At 40.6% G+C, this 23,537-nt stretch overlaps 1 protein-coding gene across 4 annotated transcripts in view; it reads right to left on the bottom strand.

The window, feature by feature from the left end:
- Window positions 1-23,537, bottom strand: part of LOC112968071 (GRIN2-like protein) — a 41,549-nt gene that overhangs the window by 9,602 nt on the left and 8,410 nt on the right. For 3 of the 4 annotated variants that reach the window (XM_026069903.1, XM_026069904.1, XM_026069905.1), the window contains 4 exons: window positions 22,788-22,901; window positions 18,291-18,447; window positions 17,769-17,993; window positions 16,150-16,337 (listed from right to left, as the gene is read on the bottom strand). In XM_026069903.1, the coding sequence (XP_025925688.1) occupies window positions 16,150-16,247 (98 nt within the window). In that variant the 5' untranslated portion in view covers window positions 16,248-16,337; window positions 17,769-17,993; window positions 18,291-18,447; window positions 22,788-22,901. Of the gene's footprint in view, window positions 1-3,471; window positions 3,485-16,149; window positions 16,338-17,768; window positions 17,994-18,290; window positions 18,448-22,787; window positions 22,902-23,537 lie in introns of those variants that run through there. The other variant, XM_026069906.1, reaches the window with a different exon arrangement.

Genomic DNA, 23,537 nt, shown 5'->3' with positions numbered 1-23,537 from the left:
AAGTTATGACACTCGGTGCTCAGCACAGTAAAAGCATAGATCATATGCATTTTACATACATACAAGCTGACTGGCCACATCTTTCCTATCATCTTTGTTAATTTTCACTTACCCTATCAAGCGTGATTTAAAATTTCCAGCCCTGACTTTCCCCCAGCTGAGGCTGAGCGTGCCGGACAGACATCTCTCCGCATTGACTGGCAACAAGATGAAGAGGAAAGAGGGCCCTTTTTATGGAGTATTAATGAACTCCAGGGATTTCCTTACTTAAGAGCCAAGCAGAGACCTCTTCCCGCAAACACTGAAGTTACCATGGCTACCTTGGTTACCAGCATCCCCACCCAAAGAGTTACCATGGCAGAAAGTGAAGAGATTCAGACTTTTGCCGATACATATACCTCGCGGCAGCGTGACAGGTCCCCTGTGTGCACAGTTATCCCGATAGCACAAATAAGGCATGCAAGCGGATGAGCATTCCCTTTTAGGAAACAGCAGGGGCAGCCCACAGCCCTTTCAGGGACCTGCCACAAGCTGGCATGCAAGAGAACCGCGTGTTATTTTAGGAATAAATCTTAGCTATTATTCAGATACTTATCTTCTGAACTTAGTAAAACTCAGCTTTTAGGTGAGACTGTAGCCCCAAGGCTGAATCCTGGATACAAGTAAGCTATGAAGCCTGCTTAAACCACTGCATGCTTTAGTAAAGAGTTTAAGCCCTTAGTCACAGGCAATAAATCAACATTCAGAACTAAATAAAATAAAATAAAAGGCTGAAATGGCACTGGCAAACCTCTGAGCGAAGAAAGGGGAACTGGGAACTCAAAATTCTTGAAATGTGGCTAAAATTAGAGTGCCAAGAGAAGTGTCTGAGAATTATGAACCCAAAGAGGCTATTTTAATGACAATTTTAACTGGCAGCCCAAGAAGAAAAATTCATACTGGGCTGTAAATAAGTCATTGGGAAACCAGAGTGGGGTGCACTGTATCACAAGGGAGGCATGTGTTGGGATGTTGTCTTGACACCACCACGCAGTCATTATGCAAGCGTGAATCCTCTTCACCACCTCTCTTGACTTCTTATTAAATCATCCGTCCCGGAAACAAATTCAAAGATCTGCTTAGGATTTTGATCTTTTTTAGAACAAATATGCAAACATTGGTCCCACTATGTCTCCACGTACACATAGAAGGACCTCAGTGTTTAAGCTGCTCTACAATATATCCAAGTCTAAGAACTCAAAAATCATGAGATATTGTACAGTCATTTGTTTGATGCTTGTTGTTACTATATTGACAGCTTGCTTCTTTAAAGCTCACCTCTTTGATCAGAAGGGTTAGAAACTCTTTCATTAAAAAGGACAGCTGATATGTAATCAGCTGGTTTCAGAAGCTAGGGCTTTTCCTCAAATATCATGAAAGTTGGCAACACTGGCCTAGAATCAGGCACAGTATATGCCTACAAAAGTTGTACATTGATATAATTCCCTTGCTGCTTTAAGCAGAAGAGTTATGCAAAATGAGACAGTTAATTCAACGGCCACATTTATGCTGGTAAAAATAGGTAGCTACTGTTATCCCCTAGCAGCGCAGAAGTCCTATGAGAATAACATTTCATAACTTCTTTAGGAATTAATCCTTAATGCACAAAATTTGCAATGACCTATCCACGTTTGGATGTCTTTCAAAAAGACAGATACTAGTGAACCTTTTCCTCTTCAAAGCAGAGAATCAACTCCCATTCCATTACATGTACTAATCAAGCGGGGACAGGGCCAGCCTAGTATCAAACAACTGATCCTCCTCAGAGCCCCCTTTCTGCAGCCTCACTAACACTCTTCAGTCCCGGACAGAGCGTCCCCAAGGCAAGCCCACTGACCTGCAACTGCGCACAAACGCCTGGCCACAGCTCGCTCAGCAAGCCTCTACCCACCAGAGGCCCAGGGCTGCAGGCTGTGTGCATCAGCAGCCTGTGTTTGCAAGCTGACTGTGAAGCACCAAAAACACTAGCATCGTACAGAAAACCAGAAGTCAGGTTATGGCCTGCTTCCAGTCACACAGGGAGGGAAGGCAGGTACATATTAATGCAATCGGCTTACAAGGCACCAGCAGTTTGCACACCGAACAAACTCCACTCAGATAGCTAGGCGCTTAAAATGTTCACTTGTCAATTAACGTGTCTTACTAGAAAATATTCAACCCCTCCTCTTTGCTGTTTGCTTGAAAGTTTAATAGTAATAGCTGGAAGGAAAAAACATGAACTTGGTCTGGCTTAGTCTCCCTGCCCTATTGATGTTCCAGCTTTAACTTTAGGATTCAGCATTGCAGTTAGTTACTTTTAAATGAGGGCAATAAGATACTTCACTCTGGCAGATGAATGTGCATCTGACCCTTACCCAAAGCTCTTTGGCACACAGTCCGTGCGAGCCGCAGACAGTTACCGGGTGCATGCTCTGAGCTGTCTGGAAGCAAGTGGCCAAAGTACAGAGCTGAGCCTTCACCTAACACACTCAGGCTCCCAGAAAGGCTTATTCACTTGGGCTCAGTGCTATGCTAGCAGTGATCACAGCTTTATAACTAGTTATGGTGGCAGACAAGGCAAGCTCAAATCTGCCTCAAAAATAAGTGACTAGACATAGCTGCAAGAACAGGCATTTTCAGAAGTGTTCATGTATCATCCTCAACAGAGGAATAACAGTTCCTATAGTGGCATCAAAAAGGAAAAATAGTGACACTGAAAATATAAATAAAGGCAACAGAGTAATCTGCAGTTCTCCAAACATCCTTGTTAGGATAAGGGAAGATAATATTTACAGATTTGAAAGATGTCCTATAAAAACAAAGATGTTTTCAATGTTCTTCTACACATAACAATTACATCTCTTTCCTGCCTACAAAACTGGCAAGTTATCCAGTTTATCTAGCAAGACCTAACAGTTTGTCCTCATTTCTGGTTCCCTCATTTTTCCCAGTAATATATCAAAGGCTAAAAGAAACACTTTAATTCTTTATTTAAATGCCAGTGTTTGTATGAGCTGTACATGAAACACTGGAGAAGAGAAGGATTCAGAAAGGCTACATCCAGAAGCTGCTCTGAGCAGTGGTAGGCAACAGAAGCAGACTGACTTCTAGATTATGAAAAAGAATTGCTCAGTGATTAGAAAGAGGAAACAACTGCTTTCTATTTCTATCTCTCATCACTGACAAAATGCATGACCTTGAGCAAGTCACTCACTCTGTGACTCAGTTTACTCATCTGTGACTCAGGTATTAGATGCAGAGGCCTCTGATGCAGGTATTTAAGGCTTAATTCACAATTATAGATCACTCTGAAATCCGGGGAAGAAAAATACTGAATATAGAATATTGAGAAGAATATATTCTGGCCCCTTTTGTAATATTTGGTTTGAAACAAATGAACAGAGCATCTTCTTAAATGGCATTCTTATTGCACTCACAGAAAACTCATCTTACCAGTAAAGTTCAGATATTATGCATGCCTCGGTAGCGTCAGTTTAAAGCACTCCCTCCTTCAGCTTCCCAGTGGCAGGTGAAGGTGGGTAATCCTAAGGATTTCAAATACATAAAACCAGGTTTAACAGTAGTTCTACTTCACCAGTGCCAACAGAGTTTCTCAAATAGGTATCATATGTATATTAATATATTAAACAGCAATGATTTATGGTAAGGAGAGTCATTATGCCTTTGTAAGCACAGCTGTCACAACTGGAGACCATGTTGTCCTGCAGAGATCCATTCACTTACAACCTCTTATTTACTACGATGAACGTTTCCTGAAAACCTCTATTGCAGGAATTACACGAGTTTCAGTGGCAAGTTTAAGAAGTCTTAAGTGCACACTGCACATTGTCTTTTACATCTTCTTAAACCGGAAAAGACTTGGCAACCTCTGTCCAGAGGGACAAGAGGAGCTGCACACATATATTCATGTAAGTACTGAAAAGGACTAAAAGGTAAGTCTATCTAAACATATCTTATAGCAGTTAAGCTCCTACTGTCCTACGAGCTACCTTTAAACTGTATAAGCAAAGAATATGGAAGGCAAGGGGAAGGGTTAAGTTTCCTCTCCAAAACTGGTATTTCATCATAAATAATAGTTATTATGTTGGAAAGGAAAGAGCAGTGTGTGTCTCTCTAAAAAAGGCAATTGTCCCAGTTACTTTGTGGTCTAGTCAGACTTATGTGAGCAACTATTATCTATAACTCTCAGAAAGAGGAAACATATCTCTGCTCTCTCAGGACTGAGAGAGAAGAAAAACAACAAGATGCTATCCAAGGCTTGTTTGACATCAAACATCACGGGGAGAAAAAAAACAGGACACAGATAAACAGCAGACTAAAAGCTTGCAAATATTTTAATCAAAGCTGAGTATATGAAGAACTGACTCAAGAACTTGTGGTTACACCCTGCTCTGTGGAAACATGCAAGTGTTCCCTCCTTTTGGCTAATCTCAATCGCAAAATCAGCTGCAGAAGTCTCTGTTTCCTTATTAATATTTAGTAATGTCATAAAAGCAAGATGTTGAGGTGTAAAGACAGAATGAATCAGGAGCTGCAAGACTCGTGCAGGTTCCTGTTATCACTGGAGTAGAAGAAGATCCCACATGTACGATGTTGACAGCTACAGGGTAACTCTTTAAGCATCTGGTGTTAAATGCTAGCAACAAGATACCAATTCTAAAGAATTACGTCTCTGTTAAAGGAATTCTTTGGTTTTCAAACATTTGTTCAAACACATTCAAGACCCAAACAGACAAAGCTCTAAGAAACCTGGCTCTGCTCTCAAAGCTGTCTCTGCTTTGAGCAGGAGCTTGGACTAGATGACCTCCCAAGGCTCCTTCCAACCTGAATGATTTGATGATTTTCATCACTTTTGCTTTCATCTATCATTGCCAATGAGAACTTTTCACACAGCTTCTCATCCTGAGCCTCAAAGAGGCTAGACTGTGCAACCATTACTATGATATTGTGGTATTAAACCATTTTTTCTTGGTTTAAAGGGACCTGCACTATTCATTGAAACAAGGTAAAACAGGAATCACTTTTGAAGTCAACCACAAAAGTGATGCTTCTATTCTACAAGCAAGAGAATATATGTATAAAGGAGGCAATGAGCTCCAAGCGCTTCTTTCCAATCTGTTAGCACCCTTCCTGTTACTAAATAGACAAAAGCACTTCCATAGTTTAGAGGCCATTTCAGAACCAAATAAAAGTGGCTAACACAAGAAGATGCATCTTCTTCCTTGACATCTCAAGATGTACCCATCCACCCTGTGCATTCATTTACCCTGTTCACTCAGAGACACTGAACTTCCCAGCAGATCTTTTGCAGAAAGCAATAGAATAGTTTTAAAGTGCAAGTCTAAAAACAATCCAACTCAGAAGAGTTAGGGTGGGTTTGTACATTTATCATCTCACTAATTTCCACATCAAGTTTGCTTAGTTTATGAGTCAAAAAGAAAGTCCTTCCAGTTCAGCTCAGATGAGCGAGGTTCTGTCAGTCTCATGCATCGTTGACAGGAATAAAGCTGAAGACCTTACATCTGCCCAATCCCATTAACTTTCATTTGCACACACACATGTGCTCTTGCTAAAGCTTAATTGGTAAATATTCTGCAGATGGAGAAAGACTCCTGCTCCTTTCTATTTTGTATTAAAACCACAGGGCAGYGCTCAAGTGTTAAGCCATAATACTGAAGAGAGAGGACAGATTTAGATGCACAGAGGGACAGCAGTCCCAAAGTGATCTTTTGATTAACTGAGACTTCTGTTGCTGCAGGTAATTTCTCTGAAATGATCTTTACTCTGAAGATCTTTAATAGCTTTTGTAAAGGGAAGAAAGCACTTCCCCCACCATCCACTAAAGAAATAATAAAGATATTCCCACAGGACAGTTCTGAACATACATATGAACTATCAGCTCTTGTGGCTTCAGATTCATTCAACAGTTTTAACTCATCCGTAAGAAATACTGCATCAAAGGTCTTAACCAGAGACTGGCTCATTTAATATCTCTCAGCTCACTGCCTTCTCATTGTATCCCTCCTGCAGAAATTCCAAAACACCATACTCCAGCATTTATTTTCATTCCCCCCACCTTTGCTTTCATACAAAAGACATACAAAGAGATGAGCTCTCTTGCCACCAAAACATCTCCAGAGAGAGAGAGAGAGAGAGATTTTCAGACTTCCTGAAATTTTAAATAGCTCAAAGAGAAAATAAGAAGTGTTTTCACATATGATACTGTACACACATACACCCTTACAGTTTACACCAGGCACACACACAAAAAAAAACCCCACACCCACTCACCACAGCATTCCCTGGGAAATGTACATCATTACAGGCTAACTCTTAATGTACGTTCAAGTAAATATTGAGGATATTACCTTAGGAAAGAGTATCAACATGAGCTTATCATCTTAAGGGGGGAAAAAAGCAGTTTCAGGACTATCATAAGACTGCTTTCTACATGCTTATTTGTAGATTAAGTCAGTGTACAGATCCCCTTTTGCAAAGGCCAAAAGTACAGTCATCCTTTTTTGTTTGCAATTTTTCCCCCTATATTTGTGTCACTTGTTACTGTACAATGAAACTGCAAAAATTAACCAAAAGGCGAGTGCCCACAAACCTTGTGGTGCTGCTCAGGGTCACAGGAAATAAAAATAAATAAATAAATAAGAAGTCTCATTCGCAGTCTATGATTCGCTCCATATTGTTGTTCTAGGGCCGGAATGGTTTCAGACTACACACAGCAAAATATCGCAATATGTCTACCACAGACAAACTTTTGTTTCCTCTAGGAAATAAGAGAATTTTCCCATGACTTGAAGGCCACTTGCGACAATAAGAGCATAGCATAAGAACACGAGTAGGATTTTTATTTCATCTGTGTTCTAGAAGTATTTTTTAACAAATCAGAAAATAATAAATACTATTAACAGTTTTCTGTCTCTGTTTCCTGGGCCTCTGAAGGTGTCTTTCCTAGGCTGCATTCTCCTGCAAATAGCGTAACAGCTTGCAACATCCAAATGCAAGGGGCTAGTCAAATACACTTTTCATCTTTAAAACGTTAACTATAGGGGAAAGGAATGGAGAATTCAGTCTGTTTAAGGTCCAGAACTGCTGAAGAAGAGGATTTTGCTGCTGTTCTGCACAGACCTAACCAGCTTGCAGACAGGTGTAACATTATCTCACTAGCACAGCAAATACCTCTGCTTATCTGGAGTGTTTAAAAGCTCTCTCTCATTTATACCATTTTGTGATTGCTCTTAACAGAGGGAAAATTAAACTTCATAAGTATAATGATCACAAATAACATTTTTTGTCTGTTAACCTCTCCCTCATACATTCTTATTTTTCAAGTGTATTTTGAAAATACGTAGCTTACTATGGAAGGAAAATGTGGATTCGGTGTTTTAATTTGGTGTGGTTATCTAATGAGGGAATTACGACATTTAGTACCATACACCTGCTCAAACACCACAATGCTGCAAACAATTTACTGCTCTTGATGATTATGCAGCCCTGGATAATTGTCAGATAAACTGAACTGTAACTACACTTCTCTCTAAAGTTCAGCTATAATAAAACTTGTCTGGATGTCAAATCAACAAAACCCTATAATCAGAAAAGAGTGTTTTTAAAGAGCAACTGAGCTATAACATGAAAACATGAAACTCTCCTCTCCTCCCCCTTCATAAATGAAATCTTCCAGGTCTTTGAACCCAGGTCTTACTGCAACCTTGGTCTGGCAAACACTTGGACACATGCTTAACTTAAACATGCAGGCAACTATTTGCAGGCCTTAATCAGCATCTCTAAATCTTGGTGTGAGGAAATCACCAATATTTTTATACTGGATGACTACTTTGAAACCTGAGTTACTGGAAAAGAAAGAGATTTCAATCTTTACATGGTCTGTCTTTCTTATGTACAAGCTCAACATCCGACAAAATATATTTATCTAATGGTTATCTTTCCAGTTACATTTCATGGTTAGAGTTCTGTAAGCAGAAATAACTGCTTGTTCTCTCTCCCTTTTAAATCTCTTCCCCCCAAATCCCAAAGTGTATCAGCACAAATTCTTACTTTTAAGCATAGAAAGTTATAAGCTACAACATACACACAAAACAGTCTTCTACTATGGTTTCTGATTTAAACCATTGACTCTAATGAAAATAAAAAGCCAAAACAAAACAGATCTTCAAGTTTGAAAACGACAAGTTTCAGCTTGGGAGAAAATTTTTTGAGTCATTCTAAATAGCGATTAATCAAAGAAGGGATAAGAGCATGAAACAAAGCTGATAGTCAAAAGGTGCTGAAATATTTTTCATTTTTTCTTTGGTGTCAGATATGAACTTCTTAGGAGTTAAAAACAACAACAAAAAACCAAACACACGTGGTACCCATGGTAGAACACARGGGAAACCATTCTCTGACAGATTAGCAGAAAAAATTAACAACATAAAGCCATACAATTTACTCCCCTCTTCCTTTTTTTTTCTTAGCATAAAAACCACAACACACACAAAATATAATGAATGAACATCTTTATAAGCTTGCAGGTGTATAGAGAAACAAGACAAACAGGATTATAGTGTTTTTTCCCCCAAAAGAAATAGTGACAAGTATATTCTAGAAACACAATAAAAGACAAATACGTACACATCTAAGTGAAAGATACCAGTACGGAAAAAATCACCATCTGCAGAAATACATTAAATTTGATTAAAGCTCAGAGCCTTAGACTCTGTCTTTTTAGTAAAAGAGAAAACTCCACAATTTCCTTCCCCTTTCAGTCCAGCTATCAACCCCCTGCTGCCAACACAGCACTTACAGAAGCCCGGGTCTGTCTCTGTGCAGCTCCTCTCCCTTCCCCTCATCTGCTTTGTGATTCTCAAAGACCTGCTTGCAAACGGAGAGGACTCGGTGTCCTTACAGGAGACGAGAGAACGGGCAAGGCGTGACTGCCGTGGTCCTTACCTTCCCCCTGCTCACAGATTGCACATCCAGCTTTCCCGTCCAAGTTACTTGGAGGGGATTTCAAACAGATGCTCAGAAATTTAAGGAGAACAAAAGCCAAAAGAGTTCAGGTTTCCTTTAGAAACTGGGCTCCTTGATCCGCCTGATGCTGCTGACACTAAGGTGGGTATGTGATAAGGGAAGGAGGGGGGGGTTGTTAAAGAGCATCGAAGGAAAGAGACTGAGAGATGGGGGCTCCTCTGCCTGGAGGTGACGCCCCTTCCTGCCTCCCCCCTTGGCTGGAGAGGAAACAAAATGGAGCCTAGCAGGGAGGCAGAGAGATAATCCTGCTGCTTCATCTGATTAGAGAAACCGGGCCTGTGCAGAGCCAGCATCTCTGCCAGGGAAGCACAGGGAGGGGAGGCAAAGAGGGGCAGGAAGAGGAGGAGCAGATGAGGGAGGAAAAGAAATGAGAAGGGAAAAAGGATAATGATAAAGGGTACATGAAGGAGCTGGTACCTGGGCCAAGCTGCCCTGGATGCATTCACTTTCTACCCTCATACAAATGGGAAAATGCCAGTAGGAAATACACACTGCTTCTAGTACCCCAGAATAAAAAAGGAAAAAAAACACCAGCACCACCACCAAAAAAGCCGCACACCCCCAAGCACCCAAGAATCAGAATGCATCAGTTGTACGGATACATGGATTGGGAGCAAAGGTGTCCCAATGGATGCAAAAGGGTGAGGTCATTTGAGCTAGGGAGGAGAGAGGACAAAAGCAGCATGCTACAAACAACTGCTTACTTYGTGGTGGACAGGACACAACTCGGAACAAATTTGCTATTGCAAAAGTGGCTCCATGGAGCGCCATGTCCCCATGTCTGGATGGGGGGGTGGGGGGACACAGCTGTCTGGTGTGGKGGACAGACAGCACCATCTGCCCTGGATGGGGAATGGGGGGTCCAACCCCTTGGGGACCGGGCTGCGGGAAGACACGTGAGGTGCTGGCACCCACTGCCCTGCACTACCGCAGCAAGAGCGGGCTGCAGGCGCTGCTGCCGCCCTGGCACTGCAGGCAGGGCCTCTGTGCCAAGGCATGCAAAGGGTGCGAGCCCAGAGAAAGCCATACAACCACTGTTGTGGTTGTGTTGTTGAAAATCTGGAAATCGGGGAAACTCAGGGTAATCGGTAGGAATACGCAATGTTAGGGGAGAGTTATGTTTGCTAGAAGATTGAAGAGGGCAGTAAAGGAAACAGCAGGTGGATGACTCTCTTACACAGGCAGAGCTGAGTAACGACAAGGTGTGAGAGGGAATTATCTGATGGGAAATAAAGAGGAGCTTGGACTATGCCCTGGTAAGGGCAGCGCAGCCATGCAAGGAGCAAAGACATCACAAAGTGTGTGTGGCCCAGAGTAGAGTTGGGAGCAGATTTGAGAGATGTGGCAATGCAAGGAACAGGGAAGGGGCATGCGTCTCTTGTGAAGATTAATCTCTTCTTTCACTTACTTTTATTAACTGCTGAACTCAGTGCTTTCCCAACAGTCTTGCATTTTCTCCACACCACAAGCCAGCTTCTACTTCTTTTAGGGTTATTCCCTTCCATTTAAGGCTTTGCACAAGACAGGCTGGTTGAATCTCTAATGGGGCAAGAAGGATGCTGTAACTTCAGAAAATAACTCTTTCAAGTCCTCTTTCTTTCTGTCCAGGAAGGAGTTAATACCTTTTCTGCATAACACCTACCCCATATTCTCACTTTGTTCCTAAGCCTTCATTCCAGTATCCTCCCATCGCGCCTAGCTCAGCCGGGAGAAGGGGGCCGGGACCCCCCTTCTGATGCTTTCAGGAACACGAAGTTGTTCCCCAAGTCTTCTCAATGGGCTGCAAAAAACAGGTGATTTCCTATGTGCTTCCAGGCTTTGTTCCTGAGAAAGTCTGGGACACACTGAGAGATTACTCCCTTGGGCTGCAGGTCAGCAAGCATTTCAGGGGTTAACAGCCTTACATTGCTCAGCAGCTGCTTTTCCAATGCTTTATTTTACTTGCTGTGTTTGTTATAGCCATAAAGCAGAGTAGCCACTTAAAGTGAGCTCTTTGTGCTGACCTTAGGCATCCTGTAATGCCGGAAACAGAAGTTCCTCAAACCAGTCTCTTCCAGAGCACCCTTATTGGTGCTCCCAGTGGCCCAGGAAGATGCCTGGCCAGCTATCTAGGACTGTGTAGGGAGAGGCCAATCTTACAGCATTTTGCCTCCTTTCTTATTCCAGCAAAAGACCCTTGGCTGAGGCAATAAGACTCATCCCTGGCACCCATGGATATCCCAACTTTGTTCCATGGGTGTCTGTGGCCAGCTGTGAAACAACTCAATGCCCTAGCCTTCCAGTCAAATGCATCTTCCAAACTTGGTAATGTCCTAGGGACATACACAGAAAACTATGCAAGGAGAATATCACATTTCTCTTTTTCTAAACCCTCTGTGAGAAGAAGTAACACAGCTTTCTCATTCTGGATTTGCTATGTGCAGCAAAGTTGACAATTTTCATTAAAAGCAGCAAAGTGTGCTTTGACTATTGAGAAATACTTGTGACTGACTTTCAGAAAAGGCAAACACTTCTAGAACTCTCATGCTTTCTCCCATCACACTCTAGGAGGTGGTTTTCAGACAACCAGAAAAGGTGTAAAAAGAAAAAAAGAAAAAAAGAAAAGAAAAAAAAAGGACAATAATTAAAGGAAACTTGGTGGGAAAAAGGGAAATCTTGAGACCAAAAAAATCCTGAGGGTAAGCCAGTGCCCAAAGGAAGACAAAGCTTGCTTTAAAAGCACAGGTGGGATTTAAGAAGGAAAAAGCTTTAAGAGGAATTCCCTGAAGTACAAACTTTATTTCAAAAGGTTACATTTCTGGGCATCTGTAACAATGCTATAGGCATACAGCTTTTCCATTTTACATTTAAGGAGAAAAGGCATAAGGTTTCTAAAATCCAAATTTGGAGAGTTTATTCTATGTCTGTCTTTAACAAAGGTCACAATTAAAGGAATCCGAAAACTCAGTAGCCCAGTGTATCTTCAGATACATTACGCTAAACCCAGACAATGCTGGTGAATTTCTTTTGGGAGGAGGAGGGGAAAAATTGTTTTTCAACAGGATTTTTGCTGAACAGTTCTGCTGCTATTGCTCATCCTGACTAGCATTCATGTTTCCCTGAGAACTCCACCCAAGGTTTTAACATGCGAGAATTTGCTTAATTTCATGAAATTAAGGTCCTAGTCCCCAGTCATGGAAGAGCACTTTCAGAAGCAGCTTTTAATGATTCAGATGCCTGCAAATCCCAAGAAAGCCAGCCACCAGCCCCATGACTTTGAGTCGCTTCGTGATGTGAGGGGAGGCAGTTAGCTCTGCTTGCCCGCTAAGAGGGGCACCACTGGGCAGAGCTGTCAGAGCTGCAGGCCAGCCCATCAGAGCAGGCTTTTGTCACCCCGGCCTCCAACCAGGCGAGCTGGGCTTCCACATTCAAGACAGCAGAAGCCCAATCCTAGCCCCAAAGGACTTTGCCTCACCCAAGACTCACTAAGTACATTTTGGGTGGGAAAACCATCCTGATTTTTGGATTCTCACGCATGAGTCCTGAGACCTTGTATTGAAATGCCCTCCCACTTTCCATTTATAACCCTGCAGCCTTTCCCTGGTGAGCCTGGACTGCTGATTCTTATAGCAGCTTTCTCTTATCAGATGAGGGGATCTGGAGCTGCCCAGACTGCAGGTGTTAAACTCCTCGATGAGCCTTGAACTTCCTGCGCTCTGCTGCTGGCCGAGCTGTCGCCAGGCTTCTCCGCAAGACGAGAAGGCAGAGCCAGCTGCCCCAGCTGCGGGGGGCCCCGCTGGCAGCGCGTCTCCGAGCTGACTCACAGAACCGCTGCTTGCAATGCGGTCATCCAGCTCTGCCTCTGCTGTGCGAGAGTGGCAGTGGGGAGGGGGGGTGCGCACACGCACATGCTCTGCTATGGCCRAAGGCTCCGTACGGAAACCCCGGAAGGCTGGTATTTGCTGTCTGATGATTCAAAGCCACTTAAGCCAGTGAAGCTGCAACCTGCAGCCAGGCCAATTTCAGCTTAATACACTTCTGGAAAATGTTCTAGCCTACGAAAATAATGTAGCCCTCAGGAACAATACCCCGTCTTACGAACAACACTGCTCATTCGCCTGAATGTCACCTGCCACAGTCAGTTTGGATCAAGTCTTGGGTAACTCCATTGTAAACTATTTTTGAGCACTTCTGAAGAGGAACAGCACTTTAATGCAGTTTGAGCCTTCAAGATAATAGCTAATGCACCAAACTTAACTGTTACTCACATATAACCAGTCAGAAGCTCTCCACTTTAGATATTGCTAATCCCCCTTACTAAAATTGGCATTCTAGTTAAAGTGCCAGATTTGCAATTTTTTCTCATGCCTGGATATCCAAGCGAGCGCCAGTCAGACAGGTATAGCTAGCTCACAGCAAGAGGTTTTGTGCAAGCTCTAGGCAAATGAAATGTCTCTGAAAGTACAGGACTGAGATTCACCCTCAAATTGATGATAAAAGCACAATTATTTTTAACATATAATTTTACAAAGAAAGCAATTCTGTCAGATAAACAACATTACAAAAAACTTCAAATTAAAATTTTAGACAAACATGCAACAATTGTAATGAAAGGATGATTTACAGATAGAATCCATCTGATTACATATTAATGCTCTGCTAAAGAAAGCAATGTCATTCATACATAAATGCTTAACTTATGAAAAATATCTGAAACTGTAGACCATCTTCTCATGTACAGGAGTTCCCTGAGAAAATGTGCTCTTACTTTTTGTACTCTAAATTTTCAGACTTCCCGGTACTGACTAAGAATTAGACCCACATAGGGACTTAATAAAATAGTGCTTAAGTATCTACGTCCAAATAATCCTCAGAATCACTGCCTACCTCTACTGATTACTAAAAAATATGACTTCCCCAAAGTGTAAAGTGAGCTAGGTTACTGTTTCTTCATTTCCCTCCTGCTCCCCATGAGTTGTAGCACTCGGACTCCCCAGGGGACACCTTTCGCTGCAGGGTTAGATGAGCACCAGTGCTGAGGCAAAGGAGGAATGTGAGTATGTGGCATGTGGAGGGCAAAACCACACTAATTTGGACTGGCCTCGACTGCTGCACAACAATCACCTTGGGCTGGTGTACTATGAGTACTTTTAGCTTGCATAAGGTAATAGTTGGCATTAATGACTCAAAGATCCATTGATAATTAGGGGAAAAGTGCGAATGGACATAGTAATCTTTTCTAGTGATTGGAATAGTCATCAGGGTGACAGGAGACTGGGGTCCAGTCTCTACTCTAAGGACGGATTCATTCAATCCAACGAGCATTCTGTGTTATAAAAACCCGAGACCGAACCCTTCACCCTAGAGATCCTTATTGTCTGAGTTGCATTATAAAGCATATGATAGCCTAATAAAAAGTTATTGTTAAAAAAGTAAGAACAGCCTTATTCTTTAAGGACTCACTATACATATAACAAGATTGATCAATGGAAAAAAGCCATTCTTGAACACCTAATTAATGATATGCCAGGTTTGGGAGAGACTTGTATATTTATTTTTAGAAAAGAATAGCTATCAGACATATTTAGAGCATTTATACCCAGCGGGCAGCACGATGAGTTTCTACTTCTGTCTGAGAGAAAGTAACAGCTGGTTACACGGCCCAGTTGTAGCAAGTATGGTCTATCAATAAGCCTCTATTCTGTCATTTTATTTTTCTGTGAAAAGAAGAAAGATGATTTGTGTGGGCTTATCTCAACTACTGTTTCATAAAGTTATTACTGAAATCTGGCAGGTCATCTAGATTCATCTTCCCTGGGAATAATGCTGTAATACTACTGGCATGACTTCTTTCAAGAAGAGGCATGGATGTGGTACTCTTTTCTTTGAGGGATTAATCTTTTTGAAAGCCTTCAGGCTTTTTAGTATTATGAAGACTGGTATTTTTAAGCCATGTCATCTCCTTTCTTTTTCCATCTTGGATTTAAGAGCAGCTTTTTCAACAAAGCAGACTAGTTCTGCTTCTACTTTGCCTTGGCAGTTTGCAAGGCAGCCTGCTGATATAAGCAATTTCAAATATTTCAGAGACTTCAGAAATGACTACACAGAGCTACCTTTTTTGTTGTTTTATCAAATGAATGGGACAATAACTGATTATGGACAATGCAGACAAGATCCCTCTTGTAAGCAGTTTTGCTATAAAACAAAGATCTCATGACATGAAATCTTAAATCTCATCTTAAATCAAGGGACTGTCACATGGGCACTCTGCTCTCACTTCCCTTTCATACGGATCTCATTTCCTCCCATGTACCASCGCCAGAGTGTCTCCCCTGTTTTCTACAGTTGGTTAATATCCAGTAGCAAAAAGCAATAATTAATTGCAGAAAAACACAAAGCCAGTTTCTGAGTAGCTTTAAGCTGCCTTTCATGCACTAAGGGTTTTGTCCTTTTTGAGAATTTAATCACATGTTTAGCCTTGCTTTGCATTTCATTGCTAGTCTTCCATCTGTTCTGTTATTCTCAACTGGAAACAAGGAGGCAAGCCAGCACCACGTGAGCCAGCAGGGCTCCCAGGGCCCACTCCCAGACAAACAGTACAAAACATTAGTTCCTGAAGTCACCACTAATTCTTTCCTATATGACTTCTCTTCCACCAAGATATTCTTGCAAATTTGTGTTTAAAGTCTTTCAAAAACATATTCTTGTATATACCAATCTTCCTTAGTTCCTGTTCCCAAATGGGTGATTCAAAGAGTTATTTGGTCTTTGGACAGCAAATAGAAACAAAAGTATTGGTGTCTTTTCTGGGTCCCAGCTGGTGCTCATGGCTGAGTGCTCTGTACTGTGGAATAAGTCAGCCTGCTCTTGTGACAATTAGCTCTATTTAATGGGAGACAAGCATCTAAATAAAGTAGACTTGAACTTTGGTGCCTCAGTTCCCACATGTAAAACAAGGAAAACAAGATCAGCAAGAAGCTGGAGAAAGCACTGGGGAAAACACTGTACCATAGGGAGGCTCTGCAGCCTGGAAGCATGATTTCCAACCCTTATGCACTTTGAAAAAAGACAGAATAATGTGGTTACCTGATGACCTGTGGACTATGCATTGACTCCAGCCTGCTCAACACTCCTGTCCAGTTTCCTTTTTCCTGGACAATATGCTTGGGCATATCCACTTCCATCTCCRCCCCTCAGGATTATACAGCAAGAGCTTTCCTCTACTGGTCTCCCTGAATTCTCTTGGATGAGGTGAGTGGCCGGTCCAAGATGTGCTGGGGGGAGAACATGATGGAGGAGAAGCATGAGGAAGACAGGGGTTGATCATAGCTTTGGGCAAGTTGGGGTAATTTGAAGAAGACTTAGATCTGGTCTCTGCGGCTGCCTATAATGGACCACCCTCATAAGAGGCATAATCCTTGTTTGAATGAAACAGAGACAAAATTATTATGCAACCAATATACCAGGTGACATTTCAAATTAGACACAAGCAGAGAGTAACAGTACTGCATATTAAATATGGCATGCACAAATAAGACCTATCAAGTAGTATGTACAGATTTCTGAGGAGCCCCAGAGCAAGGAAATAATGCTATTTCAAGTGCAACCAGTGCTAGCAAGAGTTCAGCGGGATGGAACGTAAGCTCTAGGCTAGCTCTGCCTGCAATAATCTGCAGAGTTGACTCTGTGACAGATTGAAGTGCAATAACAGTATTTATGCAACTCAATCTTGTTCTAATCTATTAGTTTATGTAACCTTTGTTCATGGACATACTGACTCATAGATCTCAGAAACCTAAAGAAAATCTCCTTTTTTAACTCCCTCCCATCCCTCAGCCTCTGTCTGCCAAATAAACAAATAGTCAGTCATCAAGCTCTATTTCATTCTCTTTGAAGAAAATTCAGGTTGGAGGGGAAAAAAAGTAGTGATTCAAGTCCTAAAAAGTAGTGTCTTTTCCCATACATAAAACCAAAGTCATATAATAAACTGGTAGGCAGGTGCCCTTCAAATTAGCATTTCCAACTGCAGAATGTACCATTTGAGACTCAGTCTGTGATAGGCTGAGAAAGGAACTGAAATGATTTACTTAGCTCTTACAGAAAAAATTGTTTTCTAGCACTCAAACATTACCTTTCTCAGTAAAGCAATGCAACAATACCTGGGGAAGTGACTCTGATTCTTCTTAGCTTTAAGGATTTAATTTAAGCCTTTCCTTTCCTCTTGTGCTTCTTAGAAGATCTGCACATATACTTTAACTGAGGAGCCAGCAACGGGACCAGAAAATATTTAGCATTCTGGCTCTAGCAGTCATAGTTTCAATAATTACTGCCTCAAGCCTGCCCACATCAGCTCATTTTGGCTCTTCCTCTGAGAGCTTATTCCTCAATACTTACAGTACTCAGTACGAGCCCCTCAGACTTGTTTGTCTGGCTAGGCTCTAACCTAGATTTGTGAAAGGATTTGAATTAAAATGAACCCATTTTGTTTTGGGGTGGCTTTTTTTATTTTTATTTAATTTTTTTTTTTTTTTTTACTAGTGATGGAATACTTCACATTACCATGCCCTAAATTCAAGTATTTTGTCAGCATCGATTGCTGGAGCTCCTAGATTTGCTCATTTACAGTATTCCTGCTAGGCTACAGCTAGGGAAACATTCCCTTTCCATCAGCACTAGGGCAGCTCCATGGAATTCAACACAATTACCTTGTGTCAGTAAAGCCCAGAGGAGACTTCAAGGCTGTCCGTTACAGGGCTGACGAACCCAAGGCAGATTCTTTTCTCGGTTCCATTCACAGCCCCCTGCAGGGGTTCCCAGATGTTTCTGGATATTGGCCAGATGTGGTTTACTCTCTGCTAAACTGGCTGAGCTGAATACATCGCCTACTAGCCAAAGCGGGTGCTTCCAAAAAACTATTTCTATGCAGATGCCTGCAGTACCGATAAAAACGGTGGAAGAGAAGGTAAAAGAGGGAAAGCTTTAGCTAATTAAGTTTTCCATCAAGTAGCTATACTTGTTTAATTAATCAGAATATGTGGATTAAAGTATTAAATTTTTTAATTTAAAGTATTAAATTCTTATTTGTAATTCTTGTGGAATCCAATTAGACTCTACACAACAAAATATTACCTAAAATTAATCAATTGCATGGGGGTTTTTTTTGTTTTTTTTTTTTAAACTGTTTTAGTACTAATGGAAAACTAACAGATGAAAAACAAAATCTCCACCTTATTCATCGAGCAGGTTGTGCAGAGGCTAGTGAGTGCTCATRAAGATCTCTCCAGTTGTGCTTACAGTATTCACTACATTCACTAGCAGACAGTCAACATTTGCTAGGAAGATTGTTCACCCAATCCATAATTTCAATTTCAGATTTCTCAAGGTCTGCAATAAAGATTAAGTTTTCTTTAAAACAGCGCATACTTTATTACCTTGTGGCAGAAACATAATATTTATCTATCAAGATTTTTTTCTTCAGAATTACCATGCAATTTTTTAAGATGCCCAACCAGCCAATTTAGCAGTGCTACTAAAATTTGCTTTACAAGAGGAAAAAACAAAACAAAACAAACAGCCTTACATAGCAAAGTCCTTGGAAAAGAATTTTCTGCGTTAAAAACTTGCATTTAACCCTGTATAATAATACTTCAGAAGAATCACAGATTTAAAAAATTTATACTAAATGAAGACCTCAAAAGACCTTCTTAATCAGAAGTATGTTTACAGGAGTAATGTTACAGCAGATTACAGTCTATTAACACGTTATCTACAATTTCCCAGTTTCCCATTATCTGTAGATTTAAAATTACAACACACACTAGTGAAAAGATGGCTTTACATGACTACTGAGAAGGAAATTGCAACGTTACATACCTACTAGATATAGGAATGCCAGAAATATGCACAGAACAGCTAGTTAATAGTAAAATTATCTACTACATTACTTCACTACAACTCATTTCGCTTTTGATAGAAAAATTATTTCAGCCTTCTTTGTTTCAGATGTGAAACACTCCAGCTGTGATGTTGCCCATGTGACACTCCTGGTTACCTTTGATTTAATTTCATTTCTGATTTCATTTCTATGCCCTTATATTGAGGATTCATGTACAGGCCAAAGACCACTGAAGGCACTTGGAATCAGATGGATTTGTGGCCAAAGCCCAATGCATAAGGTGTATTTGAGAGAGGCCATTACGCACTTCTGATACACACTAGACAATATCATCTACTAGACAGTGTCATCTAATGGTACAAGGCAAATATTCCGTAAATGCAGCAGGTCATCCTTATGGTTTGTTGCAGAAGCACTATGAGAGCAAGCATAGCACCTGTCTTGGCAAAATCCCTTGACATGTTCATACAGCCTCCTGATGGATTCTGTGATCACACTGAATCATTTGTTCCGGCAGAGCCAAAAGCTAGGTCCAGAGAGTAAGTCACTTAACTCTGACACTGTGCAGCAGTTTGCGAACTGAAACCCAGCAGAGGGAGCCAGAGAATTGAGACTGGCCTGCAATCTCCCAGTGGTTTTGCAAAGAGAAAGGGATCATTTGTGCAGATGAAATAAATATTTATACGAAAAGTTTATTCTTTTCTCCTGTAAACTCAGGATTTGATCTTGACATCCTTCAGCCTCAAGATCTTGCTGCAGCCTTGCCAAGCTTTCAGACACTAACTTCTTACACAAAAACACATGGGATGGCATCTACAAATCTGAAGTTGCCATACCCAGAAAGGTTTTAGGTGCATGTGCTGCAGAAACAACTATAAGTAAAAGCAAACAGATCTTCAGCTTTCAGAATCTCATTCCAATCACATACGTTCTCAGAAATAAAGATCAAATTTTGCTCTCAGTTATAAGTGTGTAGTCCTATAAAGCTGTACCAGTTAGGGCTATATTATATATGCTATAATTGCTATACTTTATAAATATTTATGATTTTGTGCTTTCCTGCACACTTCACCAAAATCTCATGATGCATTCCTGCCTAGAGACATGTTTGCCTGCTCAGCAGTCCCTCTCCGTTTGTTTTTACAGTCCTCATAGGTTGTTTGCATTACATTATGTTTGGCCTAAATCTATCCTCTATTCCAGAGAATGTCAGGGAATATTACATAAAATAAAAACCAGTCTTGCCTTACAGCAACATTTGTTGTTCATCACTACAGCTGCATGAACAGTTCAGATTGCATATGTACAGAAGTAATCTCCCAAGGCCTTCCTCAAAGTTAAGATTAGTATTACCAAGACTAGGCGGTGTACAAAATCAGAACAAAAAGCCAGGCATTGGCCCAAAAAACTTTAAAGCCATGCAAACCAGAGTTTCACAAGACACTTTCTTCGCAAAAAACTTCACAGGCCTTGTGCATAACTTTTGAGAACTTGGAGCTTAGTAAAAAGTCTTTTTAAAGGACCATTTTGTATTGTTTTGTTCTTAAAACAGCAACAGCAGCTAACTTTCTTAATCAGTGCGATTTACACTGACAGAAAAATACCAGGAGAACATGTTCCAGCGAAAGCAGACTTGATATTGCTGAAATTCCAATGGTAAAACACAGGAAGGAAAAGTCATTTAAAGGAATAAAAGTTCACGTCTTCTGCATTCTGCTCCATAAAGCAAAAAAAAAAAAAAAAAAAAAATCTCACCTTTAAGAGAACTTTATTACATTGATTCACACTGACGTACAACTTTGGACAGGAGGTGGTGCTATAGCTTGCATAAATATTATGATTAGGAAACATCTATAATTAAAGTGTACTAAGACCAAAAAGAAAAGATAAGGTAAAAAAATAAACATTCTGAGTTCTATAGAAGTGCTGATATGTGGACTTTACCTATGTATACTTTCATATCTGTAGGTATACAACAGTACTGCTGAAAAGATTTGTAAGAAAGCCTTAAAGAAAAAAAAAGTGTTGCATTCATGTCTGTGAGGGATTTCAATAGCAAAAGAGGAGGAGCAAAGCATGGAAAAACCCACCCGTGCTCTGTGCAAGCCGTAGCGGTTTTTGTGCCCCCACAGGCTCCAGTGATCAGTTCTGCTTCAGCAGGAAACAGATGGGAAAGACGCAGCCAGGCAGAGGATCTGCGCTGATCCAGAAAGCTCTCTGCCTGCCTCTCAGTGAAGAATATCAAGGTTAGCTACAGTGTCAGGGGTTTTACTGGGCTCAAGATGAAATACCAAAGTAGGACCCCAAAGCCCTTTACTAGGTTAACGTCATCTTTTATTTTTCTATCTTTTCTCTCTAGGTTCTTATATGAGCACCAAATACAGTAGCTTTTGAAAACATTTTCCTGTCCTCCATGTTGGCCCTGCCTCTGTCCCTGACTGTCCCCATCAGAATTTCACACATGTTATTTTACTGGGAGAGTTGTCCTGGATTTGAATCTGGGACGCTCTGAGTGAACGGCAACAACATTCAACAGTAAAACAGAGAAAACAATTCTGGCAGACTCATTCCCTTCCGGATTTCTTCACACAACAACAAGAGGCTCCAAGAACAGATCCACTAAGGGATGTTTTATGACAGACTAGATTTTTCTTTCGCATTTTCTTTTCTAAAATAATCAAATGTCTGTAGCCTGCTAAAGCTCAGAACTATATGTCAATTCAAGGCCAGGAGTAGATTATGGGAGAAGTTCTTATCTCAGTTACACCAGTGTGAATCTGGAGTGACTCCAGTTACTAAACAATCTATAAAATAAGGATAACAATAACTACTATTTCAAAAAGCTTTTGTGACAGTTAACTACCAGTAATTAATGCTGGTGCAGAATTTGGGAGCCTGGGAATGAAAGGCTCTATAGAAATTTTAAGTACTCTTATTATTTCAGCCATTCATAATTATACCTCTTGATCTAATCTATTTATTGTACTTAGGATGCCCATCAATGCTCCCTGCAGATCCTAATCTATTACGTCCCTGGCTGATTCACCAAGCTCAGTAAAATTAGTCCCATTTTAATTGGGGGGGGGGGCGGAGAGATCTACCTTTTTCTAGAAGCCATTCCAGCCATAGATGCCATCCATGTGAAAGTCAAAATTCATGAATACAAAGAAATGGGGGAACAAGGCAGTAGAATTTGAATGTATTTTATTTAAAATGCCTGGATTTAAATATCGTTCTATGGCTGCCAAGTTGGACTAAAATTAACCTTTCGTATAATGGAATCTGTTGTGATTTTAAGAATATTCATAAACTATAGTAGGGATTGGATTTTAGAGGGAAACTGTCAGCTAAATTACGCTAATTAGTAATTAGTTAGAAGGATCTASTGATGCTTGTGATTTTACAGCTCTGTTTTCCTTAAATATTTCTCTATCCTCTGTTGTGAGGTGCTCCCACAAAAAACGTTAAGTAATTATACGTAATGAACCTGACTATAAACACAATGGTATAAAATGCACTGAATAAATATTTTACAAAGATATAAAATTTAAGAAATACATATATTTAAATGTCACCCATTCTAGTATAAATAACACCATAAGTTAAAGATGCAAACAGATGTGTAACTTAAGTTAGTGTCTCAGGAGCACAGCAGTGACTGTTTTTAAATTAACACATTTCAAAAAACTGTTTTGTGATGGAATATTCTTTAGACTGAGTGTTCCCACATTTAAAATCAATTCTTTAAGAAATGATAATACACTTCTGGCTCCACTTTTTATTTTTCAGAAGGTTTAAGAGCAACATAACTGCAGCTGTCCAGGCTTACCTTTTCAACATCCCTCTTCCAGTGAACACGTCTGCCTTTTTCGCATCAATTTCAGCTGTGCTGACGCTAGAAGAGAGCCTCCACCAGAGTAGTCATAAAACTGGTGTTGTCCTTCTAGGGTATGAAACAGGAAGACCAGCTTACCACCAGCAAAGCAAGGAAATCACCTGTATGCAAGGTGCTGTCAAAAACACAGTACAAACTACAGTATTTGGTATCTCCCCAGGATCATGAGATATGTTATTTCATGAGAATGTATTTTTGAAAACATGATAGGAATGTGCCAGAGTTAAAAAACAGAAGGTAAAGGAAAAGAAATATTTAAGAAATATATATTATTATTTTGGGGCCAGACTCATAACTTCTGAATGGTTGCCAACACTACAAAAATCATTAAAATGTGGGGAGAACGTAGGGCCCTTTATCCCATATTCCAAAACTAGAAAGTCTTAGTGATTATTCTGAAGCATACGAAATCTAACTTGGTGGTTACAAATGGAATATTTACATGACCATTTAAAGGCCTAGGTTTTACTGCAAGAAATGAGACCTAGATCCGCACACAGTAAAACGTATATATTACGGTACAAAAAATGCGCCAGGGACTTTACAGAATGTTTATAGGACAATATCTAGGTCCGCAAAACATTAAACTTCTCAGCTTGCTCTCAGAGAAACTTTTTCTTAGAAAACATAATTTTTCACATACAGCAGTTGAGCAACTTAACTAAGTACATACAGCATCAGCTG

The sequence above is a fragment of the Apteryx rowi genome, unplaced genomic scaffold, assembly GCF_003343035.1.
Source record: "Apteryx rowi isolate R43461 unplaced genomic scaffold, aptRow1 scaffold_30, whole genome shotgun sequence".
NCBI classification, from domain to species: Eukaryota; Metazoa; Chordata; class Aves; order Apterygiformes; family Apterygidae; genus Apteryx; species Apteryx rowi.
Note: the sequence above shows the minus strand (reverse complement) of the source record. Positions and strands in the feature narration are given on the sequence as shown.